Source organism: Coregonus clupeaformis, chromosome 11, assembly GCF_020615455.1.
Source record: "Coregonus clupeaformis isolate EN_2021a chromosome 11, ASM2061545v1, whole genome shotgun sequence".
NCBI lineage: Eukaryota > Metazoa > Chordata > Actinopteri > Salmoniformes > Salmonidae > Coregonus > Coregonus clupeaformis.
In genome coordinates this window covers 8846777-8865968 of record NC_059202.1, presented here as the reverse complement: position 1 = coordinate 8865968, position 19192 = coordinate 8846777, and the positions used below count along the sequence as shown (strand labels likewise).

The window sequence follows — 19192 nt, the reverse complement described above, 5'->3', positions numbered from 1 at the left end:
ATGGATGGATACTAAGTTGTTTCTCTGATTTTATATCTTACTCTTTTGAAGCACTATGTTTATTTGACTTTAATAGGTGTTATAAGTAAGTATATTTTAGCTGCAAATATTATCTGTATTAATGATGCTAAAATGTATTGTTCTCATCATTAGGGTGAGAGGTGGGGGGCGCCAGGGCAGGTCAGGAGACTCCAGGCGTCAGGTTCCTGAATGCTCAGAGTACAGCGACTCTGGAGACCTCTTCGTGGACTGCCAAGGGAGAAAACTGTCCTCCATCCCCACTGCCTTATGTAATTATAATGCGATGTTCTAGTTTATTTACTTTTTTATGGTTTTACTGCCTATAAAGATCTTATAGGGCCAGATTTAGCCTACTCCTGGACAAAAAATCACTTTCAATAGGGATTCTTCACTGAGCACGCTTTTTAGTCCAGGACTGGATTAATCTAGTATGAGGTCACTGGCGAGGGCCGAGTGTCTTGAAAAGTGCTTACAGTGCGTGTCTTTTGGTAAAGCAAAACGTTTTGTGGATGGTACTGCGCTGCGTACAGAACTCATCGCGCACTCAACGTCATAGAGATACATTGAGTTTCCTTGTAGGCCTATTTGGCAGGGAAACTGTAAAGCAAGTTGTAGCCTATTGCCTATTTCTGTTTATGAGTCTTTTATTAAAGAATGTGAAAAAAAAAGTGTTTATTTGCTGCTTTTCATTAAATCACGTAGCTGTTCTTTAGGCTATGGCCTAATATAAATTGGTTCATATGGGCAGAATATTATATTTTGTAGCATAGGCTACCGAATTTATGAAAATAAACAGTTCATGCGAAAATATTAGGATATGGTAAAAGGCCCACATGTGGTTGTTTGAATAAAAAAAGATTATTTGTCACATGACAATAGAAATAGTATCTCAGTCAGTCTGTTACTGGGCTCTCACCATTATATTTGTCCTACTGCCTGGGCACAGACATCAATTCAACGTCTATTCCACGTTGGTTCAACATAATTTTATTGAAATGGCATGGAAAAACTTTGATTCAACCAGTGTGTGTCCAGTAGGTATGATTATTTACGTCATTCGAATTCCCCAAATAATTTTGTTCATAAGCCCACTAGGCTACTCATTTGTTGTCATTAAATATCCTGAATAATAAAAAGTAAAATACCATTGGGTGGTTCCCAACCAGGGGTACTAGGACCACTGGGGGTACTTGCCCTATCCACAGGGGGTACTTGAGAAGACTCTTGAGACCATAGGCCTACTGTTAAAATGCACATGAGGGGGTACTTCAGGGCTACTCTGGGAAGAACAACATTCAGTTTGTGGTACAGTAACCGAAAAAGGTTGGGAATCACTGGCCTAGGCTATCCTACAAAATTGCACACAGAAGCCTACCTCGGTGTCCAATCTGACGCACAGAAACATGTGAAAACATTAACTCATTACATTGATGCTTTCTCTGTTAAATATTTTAGACCCTGCAGTAAATCAAGCAAACAAAAGCAGAAATACATAAATGTAGGCGTATTGGATTGGATCCAATGTGGATCAAAGGTCTTCACTGGCGCAATGAACAAAACATCAACATATTCTGGACATTCTTCCGAACACCATTTTCATGGACTGGCTGTTTTTGCATCACGTGCTATATCATTCAGAAAAATATTTCCTGGATCAACTGACGATGTTCGACAATATCACACGGCCTAACTAAACAGCTGGATATAATGCACATCCAACAAGTAGGTCTATTGGCCTTTGCATAGCCTATTGAAGAACCACGCAATTTAGGTGACTTTCGGATGGAAGCATTCGATTTTGCATCGCATACATCATTTTGGATTTGTGTGCCCATAAAAACAGTTTTTATGGCGTAGCCTAAAATACAAATATGAATTGATAAAGTGGTGCTGACTGGTAATACAGATATGCGCAACATCTCTTGGACTCAGCAAGACTTTTGTCCCGCTGATGGCCCATAAGGGGTGGGTTTCGTGTTCAGGTGTTTGATTAGAATTAAGCTTTCAGAACATTTCACACCTATCCTACTGGTCAATCAGCTCACAGTCGTCTGGACACTTCCTATCTGCAGTGCAGGGCAGTCAAGATTTAATTCAGTCTCCTTTTCATATCGAAAATTGAAATTGGTAGCCTGTTGATACAGACTTTACATAGGCTATTGATGCCGATAAATGTATTAGTCTGCTTATGGATTACATTTGTCAAGTTATTCACCCAACCCGATTTTACTTATTCTGTCTAAAAGGAAGGCAACAAATGCAGCGCATTTGTATTTATTTATTTTATACAATATTCTGCCCATATGAAGACATTTTTATAAAATATTCTGCCCATATGAACAAATGTATTTTGGGGCATAAGTGAACACCTTCCTAATATTGAGTCGCCGATAAAGGAGTTTACTTCTGCTGCAACCTTCGCTGTAAAATATAACACGTTGCGTCGGTGCTTTGCTTTAAAAGTGTTATGGAAATGAAACATAATATCATGATCTTATTGTTAGCCTGGTCACGGGCCCCAGACCACCTCCTGCTGGCCCGTAACCATATCCGGGCCCTCCGCGATGGGGCCTTCTCTGGCTTCGAGGACCTGAGGAGCCTGGACCTGCAGCAGAACCAGATCTCAGTGTTGGAGGAGGGGGCGTTCCTGGGCCTGATCCGCCTTACCACCCTTCTGCTGCAGCACAACCGTCTGGGCACGCTCAGCGAGGAGGCTCTCATCCCCATGCCAGCCCTGCGCTACCTGCGTCTCCATGACAACCCCTGGAGCTGCCGCTGCATACTTGACAGTCTGGTTCGCACCCTGCAGGTGCCCAGTAACCGTAACCTGGGGAACCACGCCAGGTGGGTGGGAATAGAATGTGACACAGGGCTCAACAGATGTGTCCCAGATGACATTTGTGGGCATTGGTCAAAATAAGTGCACTATACTTCATATAATGGACAGCAGAAATCTGTGTTCTCATCTTAATGTTGCTATAGCACCTCCCTGTTTCAAAATGTTTTCTCTACTGAACACAACCCAGGTGTGCGGAGCCAGTTGGGCTGAGGGGCAGGAAGCTGAGACAGGTGGACCCAGAGCTGCTGTGTCCGGAGCTGGAGCCTCCCAACGCCCCCCCAGATCCCCAGGGGGAGGAGCAGAGGAACTCCACATACCCTCTGCAGCCCAGCCCCATCAGGGGCAAGCCTGACGCCACCACCTCCTGCCATACCTACCTGTTCCCCACACCCCGACTGGACTGCAGAAGCAGAGGTGAGGTCACAAACTAACATCACTAATGTCACTGTAGGCAGTGCACCGCTGTAGTCAGTTTGTACGTTTACTTCTCTGATTATTTCTCTCCTTTTCCTTATCTTTTCTTTATCAGACCCACCTGGGTCAAATACTTGAGGTGCGCTTTATTTACACTGAACAAAAATATAAACGCAACATGCAACAATTTCAAAGATTTTACTGAGTAACAGTTCATAAGGAAATCAGTCAATTTAATTAAATTAATTTGGCCCTAATCTATGGATTTCACATGACTGGTAATACAGATATGCATCTGTTGGTCACAGATAGCTTAAAAAAAAAAGTAGGGGCATGGATCAGAAAACCAGTCAGTATCTGGTGTGACCACCATTTGCCTCATGCAGCACGACACAGCTCCTTCGCATAGAGTTGATCAGGCTGTTTGTTGTGGCCTGTGGAATGTTGACCTACTCCAATTCAATGGCTATGCGAAGTTGCTGGATATTGGCGGGAACTGGAACACGCTGTCGTACATGTCAATCCAGAGCATCCCAAACATGCTCAATGGGTGACATGTCTGGTGAGTATGCAGGCCATGGAAGAACTGGGACATTTTCAGCTTCCAGGAATTGTGTACAGATCCTTGCGACATGGGGGCATGCATTATCATGCTGAAACATGAGGTGATGGCGACTGATGAATGGCACAACAATGGGCCTCAGGAGCTTGTCACAGTATTTTTGTTCAGTGTAGCTTGACCGGCATGCAGGGTGGGTGGTATTTGCACTTTTGGGACAATTGTATTGGTTTCATTGTACCATTCTACCTATCTATGTGTAGGCCTGTTTACAGACTGGTTGCTTTTACGCTAGGAAGCGAAGCAGCAGAAGCATTAACAGTTGGCAGCTGTGCTATCTGTAGGTTGTGAATATCTTAACCGAATCAGGTCTTTAAGTCTGAGCATGTTTTATCCAATCTTATGTTTGTGTTTCTCTGGAAATACACTACATATGTGGAGTACCATAATTACATCAATTTACTTTGTCAGAGGGCAGGTTAGAATGACAACGAGAGTGAGCGTGTGTAAATGTGATTTTGTGTGTAGAGATTGGTATTTTGTATTTTATTAGGATCCCCATTAACTGTTGCAAAAGCAGCAGCTACTATTCCTGGGGTCCACACAAAACATGAAACATGGCATAATACAGAACATTAATGGACAACAGCTCAAGGACAGAACTACTGTCACGGTTTCGGCCGAGGCTGCCTCTCTCCCTTGTTCGGGCAGGTTTCGGCGTTCGTCGTCTCCGGAATTCTAGCTGCCACCGTTGCATGTTCCATGTTTCCTGTTTGATTAGTTTTGTCTGTTAGCCACACCTGTCTTGTGTTATGTCTCATTAAGCACCCTATTTAGTTTCCTTGTTTAGTGTAGTGTTGTGTGTAATTGTTTCGTGTCAGGTGTTTGTGCGTTACCCGTGTTTCGGTACACCAGTTACGATTTATCTTCCTCCTCGGTTGAGGAGAGTTTTTGCGCCCTGTGTTTGTGCGCTCGTGTTTGACGCCTGTGTGCGTCTGTTGGCCTCTGGCCGTGTTTGGATTATTTTGCACTCGCTAGTAACGTCTTGTTGGACTGTACATCTGCTTCTGCGCCTGATTCCACACCTCACCATTTCTAACACCGTGACAGAATTACACACCTTTGACATGGAATCAGCAGGAGCCGAAGCAGCCCCGACGAGACTGGAGGTCCAGGTTCGGGAACAACAGGACCAGATACAGCAGATGGGGACCGCCCTGCAGGAGGTGATCACCACGCTCCGAGGCTGGGGAGCGCCTCCACCACCTCCCTCCCTGCCAGCACCATCGGCCAGTCCGCCCATTCCAGCGCCAGAACCCCGAGGAATCCGACTCTCTCTCCCGAGGGCCTACGACGGAACCGCGGCTGGGTGTCAGGGATTCCTCCTCCAGGTGGAGCTGTACCTGGCCACCGTACACCCGGCACCCTCGGGGCATGAGAGCGTGTCCGCCCTGATCTCCTGCCTGTCCGGGAAGGCGTTGGAATGGGCCAACGCGGAGTGGAGGAAGATCGACGCCGAGACTATCACCTACAACGAGTTCTCCCGCCGCTTCAAGGCGGTGTTTGACCATCCCCGGGGGAAGCGGCGGGGGAGCGTCTGGTCTTCCTCCGGCAGGGGAGGAGGAGTGCCCAAGAATTCGCTCTCGAATTCCGTACTCTAGCGGCAGATGCAGGGTGGAATGAGCGGGCCCTCGTCGATCTATACAGATGTAGCCTACGAGAGGACGTCCGTCGGGAGCTGGCTTGTAGGGACACCAGTCTCTCTTTCGACCAGCTGGTCGACATGTCCATCAGGCTGGATAACCTATTGGCCACCCGCGGACGTCCTGAGGGGGTCCGTCCATTTCACCCTCCAGCGCCTCCGAGCCGTGTCCTATGGAGCTCGGGGGCGCTGGCGCTAGAGAGAGGAGGAGTCGGTTGGTTAGGGGGTCCATCCACTGCACCAACTGTGGTCGGGGAGGACACACCGCGGCTAGGTGCTGGGGATGGCCTCCTAGGGAGGATGACGACAGGTCCCGCACTGGGGATTCCCTCCAGGTGAGTAGGCGCCCCACTCACCCAGAGCTCACTGTTGCCCATTTTTGGATGCCTGTGCGTTTTCCACAGGTAGCACCTCATTCCCAGCATAAGGCGCTGGTAGATTCAGGCGCGGCTGGGAATTTTATTGATAAAAAGTTTTGTTTAGCGTTAGGGATTCCCCTTATTCCTGTTGATGTTCCTTTCCCGTTCATGCCCTAGATAGTCGTCCGTTGGGTACGGGCTTAATCAGGGAGGTCACGGCGCCACTTAGGATGTGTGCGCAGGGGGATCATCAGGAGATGATTCAGCTGTTCCTGATTGACTCTCCTGCGTATCCGGTGGTGCTGGGCATGCCCTGGTTGAGTACCCATAACCCAGCTATTTCGTGGCAGGAGAGGGCTCTGATGGAGTGGTCTGCTCAGTGTGTGGGTAGATGTTAACTACAAAAAAAAAAAAAAAAATGTTTGGGCGTTTCCGTAGGGGCTACCTCGGTGGAGAGTCCAAACCAGGTGCCCGCATTGCACATTCCCCCTGAGTATGGGGATTTGGCTATTGCGTTTAGTAAGGCGAGGGCGACGCGGTTGCCACCCCATAGGCAGGGAGATTGTGCGATAGACCTCCAGGCAGGAGCTGAGCTCCCACGGAGCCATGTGTATCCTCTGTCTCAGGAGGAGAAGAAAGCTATGGAGATTTACATAGACGAATCTCTGAGACAAGGATACATACGGCCTTCCACTTCCCCCTGCGTCCTCGAGTTTCTTTTTGTGAAGAAAAAGGATGGTGGTTTGCGCCCGTGCATCGATTACCGTGGTCTCAATCAGATTACGGTGAAGTACAGTTATCCACTCCCGCTGATTGCGACCATGACTGAGTCGTTGCATGGGGCGCGTTTCTTCACTAAATTAGATCTCCGGAGCGCGTACAACTTGGTGCGCATCAGGGAGGGTGATGAATGGAAGACAGCCTTTAGTACCACCTCGGGCCATTACGAGTATCTGGTCATGCCATACGGGTTGATGAACGCTCCGTCAGTTTTCCAATCATTCGTGGATGAGATCTTCAGGGACATGCAGGGGCAGGGGGGTGGTTGTGTACATTGATGACATTCTCGTGTACTCGCCTACCCGTGTCGAGCATGTGGCCCTGGTGCGTAGAGTGTTGCGGAGGCTGGTGGAGCACGACCTGTATGTGAAGGCAGAGAAGTGTCTGTTTTTCCAGGAGTCGGTCTCCTTTTTGGGTTATCAGTTGTCTGCGTCAGGGGTGAAGATGGAGGTAGACCGGGTGTCGGCCGTGCGTAATTGGCAAACACCAACCACTGTGAAGGAGGTGCAGCAGTTTTTGGGGTTTGCAAATTACTACCGGAGGTTTATCCGGGGGTTTTGGACAGGTGGCAGCTCCCATCACGTCTCTTTTGAAGGGGGGTCGGTGCGTCTGCAGTGGTCGGCCGAGGCGGACAGGGCGTTTGGGAGGCTGAAGGACCTGTTTACCTCGGCCCCGGTGCTGGCGCATCCGGATCCCTCTTTGCCGTTCCAGGTAGAGGTGGACTCGTCAGAGGCCGGTTTAGGAGCCGTGCTTTCACAACGGTCTGGCGCGCCACCTAAACTCCGCCCCTGTGCTTTTTATTCTAAGAAGCTCAGTCCGGCGGAGCGGAACTATGACGTAGGGGACAGGGAGCTGTTAGCCGTGGTACAGGCTCTAAAGGTGTGGAGGCACTGGCTTGAGGGGGCTCAACACCCTTTCCTCATTTTGACGGACCACCGTAACCTGGAGTACATCCGGGCGGCGAGGAGGCTGAACCCTCGCCAGGCAAGATGGAGTATGTTCTTGACCAGGTTCACTTTTAAGATCACGTACATCCCTGGGTCACAGAATGGTAAGGCAGATGCGCTGTCTCGGCGGTATGACACGGAGGAGAGGTCCGTGGAGCCCACTCCCATACTGCCTGAGTCGTGTCTGGTGGCACCGGTAGTGTGGGAGGTCGATGCTGAACTCGAGCGGGCGTTACGCACCGACCCTAGTCCACCACAGTGCCCGGAGGGTCGGAAGTACGTTCCGCTCGAGGTTCGGGATCGATTGATCTATTGGGCTCACACGTCACCCTCCTCTGGACATCCGGGTATCGGCCGGACAGTGCACTGTCTTAGTGCCAAGTACTGGTGGCCCACGTTGGCAAGGGATGTGAGGGTTTATGTTTCCTCCTGCTCGGTGTGCGCCCAGTGTAAGGCGCCTAGACATCTGCCTAGGGGTAAGTTGCTACCCCTGCCCGTTCCACAACGACCATGGTCCCACCTCTCTGTGGACTTTATAACAGACCTTCCCCTCTCCCAAGGGAATACTACCATCCTGGTCGTTGTGGACCGGTTCTCTAAGGCCTGTCGTTTGCTCCCCATGCCGGGTCTTCCTACTGCCCTACAAACTGCCGAGGCACTGTTCACCCATGTGTTCTGGCACTACGGGGTACCCGAGGACATTGTGGCTGATCGGGGTCCCCAATTCACCTCCAGAGTCTGGAGAGCGTTTATGGAGCGGTTGGGGGTCTCGGTGAGCCTCACCTCGGGGTACCACCCGGAGAGTAATGGGCAGGTGGAACGCGTAAACCAGGATGTGGGTAGGTTTCTCAGAACATACTGCCAGGACCGGCCGGAGGAGTGGTCAAGGTACGTTCCCTGGGCCGAGATGGCCCAGAATTCCCCTACGCCATTCCTCCACTAACCTAACTCCATTTCAATGTGTGTTAGGTTACCAGCCGGTTCTGGCACCCTGGCAGCAGAGCCAGATCGAGGCTCCTGCGGTGGATGAGTGGGCGCGGCGCTCGGAGGAGACTTGGAACGCTGCACACGTCCACCTGCAGCGGGCCCTCCGACGTCAGAAGGCGAGCGCTGATCTCCACCGCAGTGAGGGACCGGTGTACGCACCTGGTGATCGAGTCTGGCTCTCTACCAGAAACCTGCCCCTCCGCCTGCCCTGTCGGAAACTGGGTCGGCGGTTTGTAGGGCCATTTAAAGTCCTGAGAAGGTTGAACGAGGTATGTTATAGATTACAGCTACCTGTGGAGTATAAGTGTATTAACCCCTCGTTCCATGTGTCCCTTCTCAGGCCGGTGGTAGCAGGCCCGCTCCAAGAAAATGAGATAGGGGAGACTCCCCCGCCCCCATTGGACATCGAGGGGCACCGGCGTACTCCGTGAGGTCCATCTTGGATTCGAGACGTCGGATGGGGGTCTCCAGTATCTAGTGGAGTGGGAGGGGTACGGTCCGGAGGAGCGGTGCTGGGTGCCGAGGAGAGACATTTTGGACCCGTCGCTCCTGACGGAATTCCATCGGGGGTATCCGACGCGCCCTGCTCCACGTCCTCCGGGTCGTCCCCGAGGCCGGAGTCGGCGCACGTCTGGAGCCGCGCGTCAAGGGGGGTACTGTCACGGTTTCGGCCGAGGCTGCCTCTCTCCCTTGTTCGGGCAGGTTTCGGCGTTCGTCGTCTCCGAATTCTAGCTGCCACCGTTGCATGTTCCATGTTTCCTGTTTGATTAGTTTTGTCTGTTAGCCACACCTGTCTTGTGTTATGTCTCATTAAGCACCCTATTTAGTTTCCTTGTTGTTAGTGTAGTGTTGTGTGTAATTGTTTCGTGTCAGGTGTTTGTGCGTTACCCGTGTTTCGATACGCCAGTTACGATTTATCTTCCTCCTCGGTTGAGGAGAGTTTTTGCGCCCTGTGTTTGTGCGCTCGTGTTTGACGCCTGTGTGCGTCTGTTGGCCTCTGGCCGTGTTTGGATTATTTTGCACTCGCTAGTAAAGTCTTGTTGGACTGTACATCTGCTTCTGCGCCTGATTCCACACCTCACCATTTCTAACACCGTGACAACTACATAAAAAAAGCTATACAGTACCAGTCAAAAGTTTGGACACACCTACTCATTCAAGGGTTTTTCTTTATTTTTACTATTTTCTACATTGTAGAATAATAGTGAAGACATCAAAACTATAAAATAACACATACTGAATCACGTAGTAACCAAAAAAGTGTTAAACAAATCAAAATATATTTTATATTTAAGATTCTTCAAAGTAGCCACCCTTTGTCAGAAGCTGATGTGGATGCGGTGTTGGAGTCAGGCGCAGGACACAGAAGCTTAGTCGAAAACGACTTTAATTGTCACAAAGACAAATACAAAATAACGGGCCTCAAAACACAGGAGGCGAACGATTACGCAGACAGTGCGTAAAACACTAACAACTAGAAAACAATAACATACACCAGCGGACAGGCGGACAACAACACACAACTGCAAACAAAACCAAAGGAAACTTATAGGTGACATAATCAATACATAATACGAAACAGGTGCACCAACAAGACAAAACCAAACAAACATAGAGAACATCAAGCGGTAGCAGCTAGTACTCCGGGGACGACGAACGCCGAAGCCTGCCCGAACAAGGAGGAGGAGCAGTCTCGGCTTAATTCGTGACAGTACCCCCCCCCTTGACGCGTGGCTCCAGCCGTGCGTCGACCCCGGCCTCGGGGACGGCCAGGAGGACGTGGAGCAGGGCGCGTAGGATGACTACGGTGGAACTCAGTCAGGAGGGATGGATCTAAAATGTCCCTCCTAGGCACCCAGCACCGTTCCTCCAGACCGTACCCCTCCCACTCCACGAGATATTGTAGACCCCCCATCCGACGTCTCGAATCCACGATGGACTGGACTGAGTACGCCAGAGCCCCCTCGATGTCCAGTGGGGGCGGAGGGGTCTCTCTTATCTCACTCTCCTGGAGTGGACCAGCTACCACCGGCCTGAGGAGAGACACATGGAACGAGGGGTTAATGTGATAGTCATTAGGCAGTTGCAACTTGTAACACACCTCGTTCAATCTCCTCAGGACTTTAAATGGCCCCACAAACCGCCGGCCAAGCTTCCGGCAGGGCAGGCGAAGGGGCAGGTTTCGAGTCGAGAGCCAGACTCGATCTCCAGGGGCGTATACTGGACCCTCACTGCGGTGGAGATCGGCGCTCGCCTTCTGCCTGCGGATTAGCTCGCTGCAGATGTACGTGTGCAGCGTTACACGTCTCCTCCGAGCGCCGAAACCACTCATCCACCGCAGGAGCCTCGATCTGGCTCTGATGCCATGGTGCCAGAACCGGCTGATACCCTAACACGCACTGAAAAGGGGTCAGGTTAGTAGAGGAGTGGCGAAGAGAGTTCTGAGCCATCTCTGCCCAGGGGATATACCCGACCACTCCTCCGGCCGGCCCTGGCAATAGGATCTCAGAAACCTACCCACATCCTGGTTCACTCTCTCCACCTGCCCGTTACTCTCAGGGTGGTAACCCGAGGTAAGGCTAACCGAGACCCCCAAGCGTTCCATGAACGCCCTCCAGACTCTAGAGGTGAATTGGGGACCCCGATCAGACACTATATCCTCGGGAATCCCGTAGTGCCGGAAGACGTGGGTGAACAAAGCCTCAGCGGTCTGTAGGGCAGTAGGGAGACCCGGCATTGGAATGAGACGACAGGCCTTAGAGAACCGATCCACAACGACCAGAATAGTGGTATTCCCCTGAGAAGGGGGAAGGTCCGTGACAAAGTCCACCGAGAGGTGAGACCACGGCCGTTGTGGAACGGGCAGGGGTTGTAACTTCCCCCTGGGCAGGTGTCTAGGCGCCTTACACTGAGCGCACACCGAGCAGGAGGAGACATAAACCCTCACGTCCCTAGCCAAAGTTGGCCACCAGTACTTAACACTAAGGCAGTGCACTGTCCGGCCAATACCTGGATGTCCAGAGGAGGGTGACGTATGAGCCCAATAAATGAGACGATCACGGACCTCGAGCGGCACGTACGTCCGACCCACTGGACACTCTGGGGGAGTAGGGTCAGTGCGTAACGCCCGCTCAATTTCCGCATCGACCTCCCATACCACCGGTGCCACCAGACAAGACTCCGGCAGTATGGGAGTGGGCTCAATGGACCTCTCCTCTGTGTCATACCGCCGGGACAGGGCGTCTGCCTTACCGTTCTGGGACCCTGGGATGTAAGTGATCTTAAAAACGAACCGGGTCAGAAACATGTTCCACCTAGCCTGACGAGGGTTCAATCTCCTAGCTGCCCGGATGTACTCCAGGTTACGATGGTCAGTCAGAATGAGAAAAGGGTGTTGAGCCCCCTCAAGCCAATGCCTCCACACCTTTAGGGCTTGAACCACGGCTAACAGCTCCCTGTCCCCTACGTCATAATTACGTTCCGCCGGGCTGAGCTTTTTAGAATAAAAAGCGCAGGGACGGAGCTTAGGAGGCGACAGTACTGCCCCAATACCGGCCTCTGACGCGTCCACCTCTACCTGGAACGCTAAAGCGGGGTCCGGGTGCGCCAGCACCGGAGCCAAGTGAACATGTCCTTCAGTTTACAAAACGCCCTGTCCGCTTCAGCCGACCACTGCAAACGCACCGGGCCCCCCTTCAGCAGGGAAGTAATGGGAGCTGCCACCTGTCCAAAACCCCGGATAAACCTCCGGTAGTAATTGGCAAAACCCCAAAACTGCTGCACCTCTTTAACAGTGGTTGGGGTTTGCCAGTTACGCATGGCTGACACACGGTCAATCTCCATCTTCACCCCTGACGCGGACAACTGATGACCCAAGAAGGAGATGGACTCCTGGAAAAACAGACATTTCTCTGCCTTGACATACAAGTCATGCTCCAACAGTCTACCCAACACTCGGCGCACCAGGGCTACATGCTAGGCTCGTGTAGCAGAGTACACTAGGATGTCGTCAATGTACACTACCACTCCCTGCCCATGCAGGTCCCGGAAGATCTTGTCCACAAATGATTGGAAGACTGAAGGAGCATTCATTAACCCGAATGGCATGACAAGATACTCATAATGACCTGAGGTGGTACTAAATGCCGTCTTCCATTCATCTCCCTCCCTAATGCGCACCAAGTTATAAGCGCTCCTGAGATCCAGTTTTGTGAAGAAACGCGCTCCGCGTAATGATTCAGTCATACTCGCAATCAGAGGAAGAGGGTAACTGTATTTCACAGTGATCTGATTGAGACTACGGTAATCAATACACGGGCGCAACCCTCCATCCTTCTTCTTCACAAAAAAGAAACTCGAGGACGCAGGGGAAGTGGAGGGCCATATGTATCCTTGTCTCAGGGACATAGCTATGTATGTCTCCATAGCCGCCGTCTCCTCTTGAGACAGAGGATACACATGGCTCCGCGGGAGTGCTGCACCTGTCTGGAGGTTTATCGCACAATCTCCCTGTCTATGAGGTGGCAATCGCGTCGCCCTCGTCTTGCTGAACACGAGTGCCAAATCCTCATACTCAGGGGGAATGTGCATTGCGGGCACTTGGTTCGGACTCTCCACCGTGGTCGCCCCTACGGAAACACCTAAACATCGCCCAACACACTGGCCAGACCATTCCTTGAGAGCCCTCTGTTGCCACGAAATGGTGGGGTCATGGGTGATCAACCAAGGAAGCCCCAGCACCACGGGATACGCAGGAGAGTCAATTAGGTACAACTGAATAATCTCCTCATGACCCCCCTGCGTCTTCATCTTTAGTGGCGCTGTGACCTCCCTAATCAACCCAGATCCCAACGGGCGGCTATCTAGGGCATGGACAGGAAAGGGTGCATCGATGGGCAGGAGGGGAATCCCTAACTAACAACATTTCCGATCAATAAAATTCCCAGCTGCGCCTGAATCGACTAGCGCCTTATGCTGGGAATGAGATGCAACCTGAGGAAATACCACAGGTATACACAAGTGAACAACAGAGAGCTCTGGGTGAGTGGGGCGCCTACTCACCTGAAATGACTCCCCAGTGCGCGACCTGTTGCCCCGATTCCCTGGAGACCCTCCCCAGCACCTAGCCGCAGTGTGTCCTCCACGGCCACAGCTGGTGCAGGGGACGGCCCCCCTCGGGTTCTCTCTCCTTCTCTCTCTAGCGCCAGCACCCCGAGCTCCATAGGGCTCGGCTCGGAGGTGCTGGGGGATGGAATGGACGGCCCCAACTCGGGACGTCCGCGGGTGGCCAGCAGGGTATCCAGACGGATGGACATGTCCACTAGCTGGTCGAAGGACAGATTGGTGTCCCTGCAGGCCAGCTCTCGACGAATGTCCTCACGCAGGCTACACCGATAGTGGTCGATGAGGGCCCTCTCATTCCACCCCGCATCCGCCGCTAGAGTCCGTAAATCGAGGGCGAACTCCTGTGCGCTCCTCTTCCCCTGTCGGAGGTGGAACAGACGCTCCCCCGCCGCTTTACCCTCAGGAGGGTGATCGAAAACAGCCCTGAAGCGGCGGGAGAACTCCGCGTAGCTGATGGTGGCGGCGTCTATTCCCCTCCATTCGACGTTGGCCCACTCCAACGCCTTGCCGGAGAGACAGGAGATGAGGGCGGAAACGCTCTCGTATCCTGAGGGTGCCGGGTGTATGGTGGCCAGGTAGAGTTCCACTTGAAGGAGGAACCCCTGACACCCGGCTGCGGTGCCATCATACGCCCTCGGGAGCGAGTGCCGAATTCCACTGGATTCCGGAGCTGGTCTGGTGGGGCTGGCCGATGGTGGTGGTAATGTAGGAGGATGTTCTTCACCTCCTGCATGGCGGAGCCGAGTTGCTGGATCCTGGCGTCCTGGCAGCTGACCCGATCCTCCAGCGACTCGGTCGCCGCCGCTGCTCCTGCTGACTCCCTAGTATGGTGTGTTGTTCTGTCAGAAGCTGATGTGGATGCGGTGTTGGAGTCAGGCGCAGGACACAGAAGCTTAGTCGAAAACGACTTTAATTGTCACAAAGACAAATACAAAATAACGGGCCTCAAAACACAGGAGGCGAGCGATTATGCAGACAGTGCGTAAAACACTAACAACTAGAAAATAATAACATACACCAGCAGACAGGCGGACAAAAACACACAACTGCAAACAAAACCAAAGGAAACTTATAGGTGACATAATCAATACATAATACGAAACAGGTGCACCAACAAGACAAAACCAAACAAACATAGAGAACATCAAGCGGTATGAGCTAGTACTCCGGGGACGACGAACGCCGAAGCCTGCCCGAACAAGGAGGAGGAGCAGTCTCGGCGGAATTCGTGACACCCTTTGCCTTGATGACAGCTTCTTTTGGCATTCTCTCAACCAGCTTCATGAGGAATGCTTTTCCAACAGTCTTGAAGGAGTTAATAATAATAATATGCCATTTAGCAGACGCTTTTATCCAAAGCAACTTACAAGCGCCATGCTCTACCAATTGAGCTACAGAGGACCAGAGTTCCCACATTAATGTCTATTGCTCGTGTTTCTTGGCCCAAGCAAGTCTCTTCTTATTGGTGTCCTTTAGTAGTGGTTTCTTTTCAGCAATTCGACCATAAAGTATGAAAAACGTATGCACTCACTAACTGTAAGTCGCTCTGGATAAGAGCATCTGCTAAATGACTAAAATGTACAATTTAAATGAAGGCCTGATTCACGCCTCTGAACAGTTGATGTTGATATGTTACTGTTACTTGAACTCTGTGAAGCATTTATTTGGGCTGCAATTTCTGAGGTTGGTAACTCTAATGAACTTGTCCGCTGCAGCAGAGGTAACTCTGTGTCACGTTCGTTGAATGACGGGTCAGACCAAGGCGCAGCGTGATATACGTACATGTTTATTAACTTATAAACACAACGACAAAACAACAACCGAAACGAAACGTGAAGTCCAAGGTAGAACACACAACATACCTTACACGGAACAAGATCCCACAACTAGACAGTGCCAATAGGCTGCCTAAGTATGGTCCCCAATCAGAGACAACGAGCGACAGCTGCCTCTGATTGGGAACCACATCGGCCAACATAGAAATACACATCTAGATAAACCACATAGATAATACACAACAAAGAATATACACACCCTGACTCAACATATACGAGTCCCCTGAGTCAGAGCGTGACAGTACCCCCCCAAAGGTGCGGACTCCGACCGCACAACCTTCACATACCAGGGTAGGGGTTGGGTGGGCATTCCGCCTCAGAGGCGGATCCGGCTCCGGGCGTGACGACCACACCCTCTCCGCCTCCCTGTTGCGCCCCTGGTCTGGTCTGGACCTCGGCGCGCTGCTTCCCCTCTCCTTCCTCCCACGACACTCCAGGCCCTGTCTGGACCTTGGTGTGGGAGACCCCGAACCTGGAGAGGGGCTGATGTCATGGTCTGGACTGGAGCCGCTGACCGGAGCTGGACCGGGCACCGGTGGAGCGGACTGCTCCGGACTGGAACCGCTGACCGGAGCTGGACTGGGCACCGGTGGAGCGAACTGCTCTTGCTCCGGAGTGGAGCCGCTGACCGGAGCTGGATCAGGCACCGGTGGAGCGGACTGCTCTGGCTCCGGAGTGGAGCCGCTGACCGGAACTGGATCAGGCACCGGTGGAACGGGCACGGGCCGTGCCGGACTGGACAAACGCACCACTGGTCTGGTGCGAGGAGCAGGCACGGGCCGGACCGGACTAGGAACACGCACCACTGGCTTGGTGCGAGGGGCAGGAACGGGCCGGGCCGGACTGGCGACGCGCACCACTGGCTCGGTGCGAGGAGCAGGAACAGGCCGGGCCGGACTGGCGACACGCACCACTGGCTCGGTGCGAGGAGAAGGAACAGGAACAGGCCGGGCTGGACTGGCGACGCGCACCACTGGCTCGGTGCGAGGAGCAGGAACAGGAATAGGCCGGGCCGGACTGGCGACGCGCACCACTGGCTCGGTGCGAGGAGCAGGAACAGGCCGGACTGGCGATGCGCACCACTGGCTCGGTGCGAGGAGCAGGAACAGGCCGGGCCGGACTGGCGACGCGCACCACTGGCTCGGTGCGAGGAGCAGGAACAGGCGGGCCGGACTGGCGACGCGCACCACTGGCTCGGTGCGAGTAGCAGGAACAGGCCGGGCCGGACTGGCGACGCGCACCACTGGCTCGGTGCGAGGAGCAGGAACAGGCCGGGCCGGACTGGCGACGCGCACTACTGGCTCGGTGCGAGGAGCAGGAACAGGCCGGGCCGGACTGGGGACGCGCACCACTGGCTCGGTGCGAGGAGCAGGAACAGGCCGGGCTGGACTGGCGACGCGCACCACTGGCTCGGTGCGAGGAGCAGGAACAGGCCGGACCGGACTGTGGAGGAAGACTGGAGGTCTGGAGCGGAGAGCTGGCACAACCCGTCCTGGCTGGATGCCTACTTCCGCACAGTATGTGTGAGGCATCAGCACAGGACGCACTAGGCTGTGCACGCGCACTGGTGATACAGTTCGTAGAACCGGCGCAGGATATGCGGGACCGAGGAGGCGTACTGGAGACCAGGAGCGTTGAGCCGGCACACCCCGTCCTGGCTGGATGCCCATCTTCGCACGGCACGTGCGTGGTGCAAGCACAGGACGTACAGGACTGTGCCGGCGCACTGCCGACACAGTACGTAGCTCCGCATAACACGGAGCCTGCCCAGTCATACACTTCCTCGCGTGAGTACGGGGAGTTGGCTCTGCTCTGACACTAGGCTCCGCCAACCACCCCATGTGCCCCCCCCAAACATTTTCTTGGGGCTGCTTCTCGGGCTTCCATCTACCTTAAACCATGGTCCTCTCCCCGCAAATATCTCTTCCCATGACCACAAATTGCCCACCTGTGACATGGCTATTTGCTCCGCCTGGGCACGCTGCTTGGTCCTCGTTTGGTGGGATCTTCTGTCACGTTCGTTGAATGACGGGTCAGACCAAGGCGCAGCGTGATATACGTACATGTTTATTAACTTATAAAGACAACGACAAAACAACAACCGAAACGTGAAGTCCAAGGTAGAACACACAACATACCTTACACGGAACAAGATCCCACAACTTGACAGTGCCAATAGGCTGCCTAAGTATGGTCCCCAATCAGAGACAACGAGCGACAGCTGCCTCTGATTGGGAACCACACCGGCCAACATAGAAATACACATCTAGATAAACCACATAGATAATACACAACAAAGAATATACACACCCTGACTCAACATATACGAGTCCCCTGAGTCAGGGCGTGACACTCTGGGTCTTCCTTTCCTGTGGCGGTCCTCATGAGAGCCAGTTTCATCATAGCGCTTGACGGTTTTTGCGACTGCACTTGAAGAAACTTTCAAAGTTCTTGAAATTTGTCTTAAAGTAATGATGGACTGTTGTTATAATGATTTTCTCCTGTATCAAGCAATTCAGGATGCAAGAGAATAGTTAAACACTTACAGTGGGGAAAACAAGTATTTAGTCAGCCACCAATTGTGCAAGTTCTCCCACTTAAAAAGATGAGAGAGGCCTGTCATTTTCATCATAGGTACACGTCAACTATGACAGACAAATTGAGAAAAAAAAATCCAGAAAATCACATTGTAGGATTTTTAATGAATTTATTTGCAAATTATGGTGGAAAATAAGTATTTGGTCACCTACAAACAAGCAAGATTTCTGGCTCTCACAGATCTGTAACTTCTTCTTTAAGAGGCTCCTCTGTCCTCCACTCGTTACCTGTATTAATGGCACCTGTTTGAACTTGTTATCAGTATAAAAGACACCTGTCCACAACCTCAAACAGTCACACTCCAAACTCCACTACGGCCATGACCAAAGAGCTGTCAAAGGACACCAGAAACAAAATTGTAGACCTGCACCAGGCTGGGAAGACTGAATCTGCAATAGGTAAGCAGCTTGGTTTGAAGAAATCAACTGTGGGAGCAATTATTAGGAAATGGAAGACATACAAGACCACTGATAATCTCCCTCGATCTGGGGCTCCACGCAAGATCTCACCCCGTGGGGTCAAAATGATCACAAGAACGGTGAGCAAAAATCCCAGAACCACACGGGGGGACCTAGTGAATGACCTGCAGAGAGCTGGGACCAAAGTAACAAAGCCTACCATCAGTAACACACTACGCCGCCAGGGACTCAAATCCTGCAGTGCCAGACGTGTCCCCCTGCTTAAGCCAGTACATGTCCAGGCCCGTCTGAAGTTTGCTAGAGTGCATTTGGATGATCCAGAAGAGGATTGGGAGAATGTCATATGGTCAGATGAAACCAAAATATAACTTTTTGGTAAAAACTCAACTTGTCGTGTTTGGAGGACAAAGAATGCTGAGTTGCATCCAAAGAACACCATACCTACTGTGAAGCATGGGGGTGGAAACATCATGCTTTGGGGCTGTTTTTCTGCAAAGGGACCAGGACGACTGATCCGTGTAAAGGAAAGAATGAATGGGGCCATGTATCGTGAGATTTTGAGTGAAAACCTCCTTCCATCAGCAAGGGCATTGAAGATGAAACGTGTC

General features: G+C 52.0%; 1 protein-coding gene across 1 annotated transcript in view; it reads left to right on the top strand.

Annotated features, from left to right (window-relative positions):
- The window catches only part of LOC121576381 (leucine-rich repeat-containing protein 17), a 47296-nt gene that overhangs the window by 4393 nt on the left and 23711 nt on the right, over positions 1-19192 (top strand). Inside the window, exons 3-5 of the mRNA XM_041889470.2 lie at positions 154-290; positions 2526-2865; positions 3048-3274. Coding sequence (XP_041745404.2) covers positions 154-290; positions 2526-2865; positions 3048-3274 — 704 coding nt within the window. The remainder of the gene's footprint in view (positions 1-153; positions 291-2525; positions 2866-3047; positions 3275-19192) is intronic.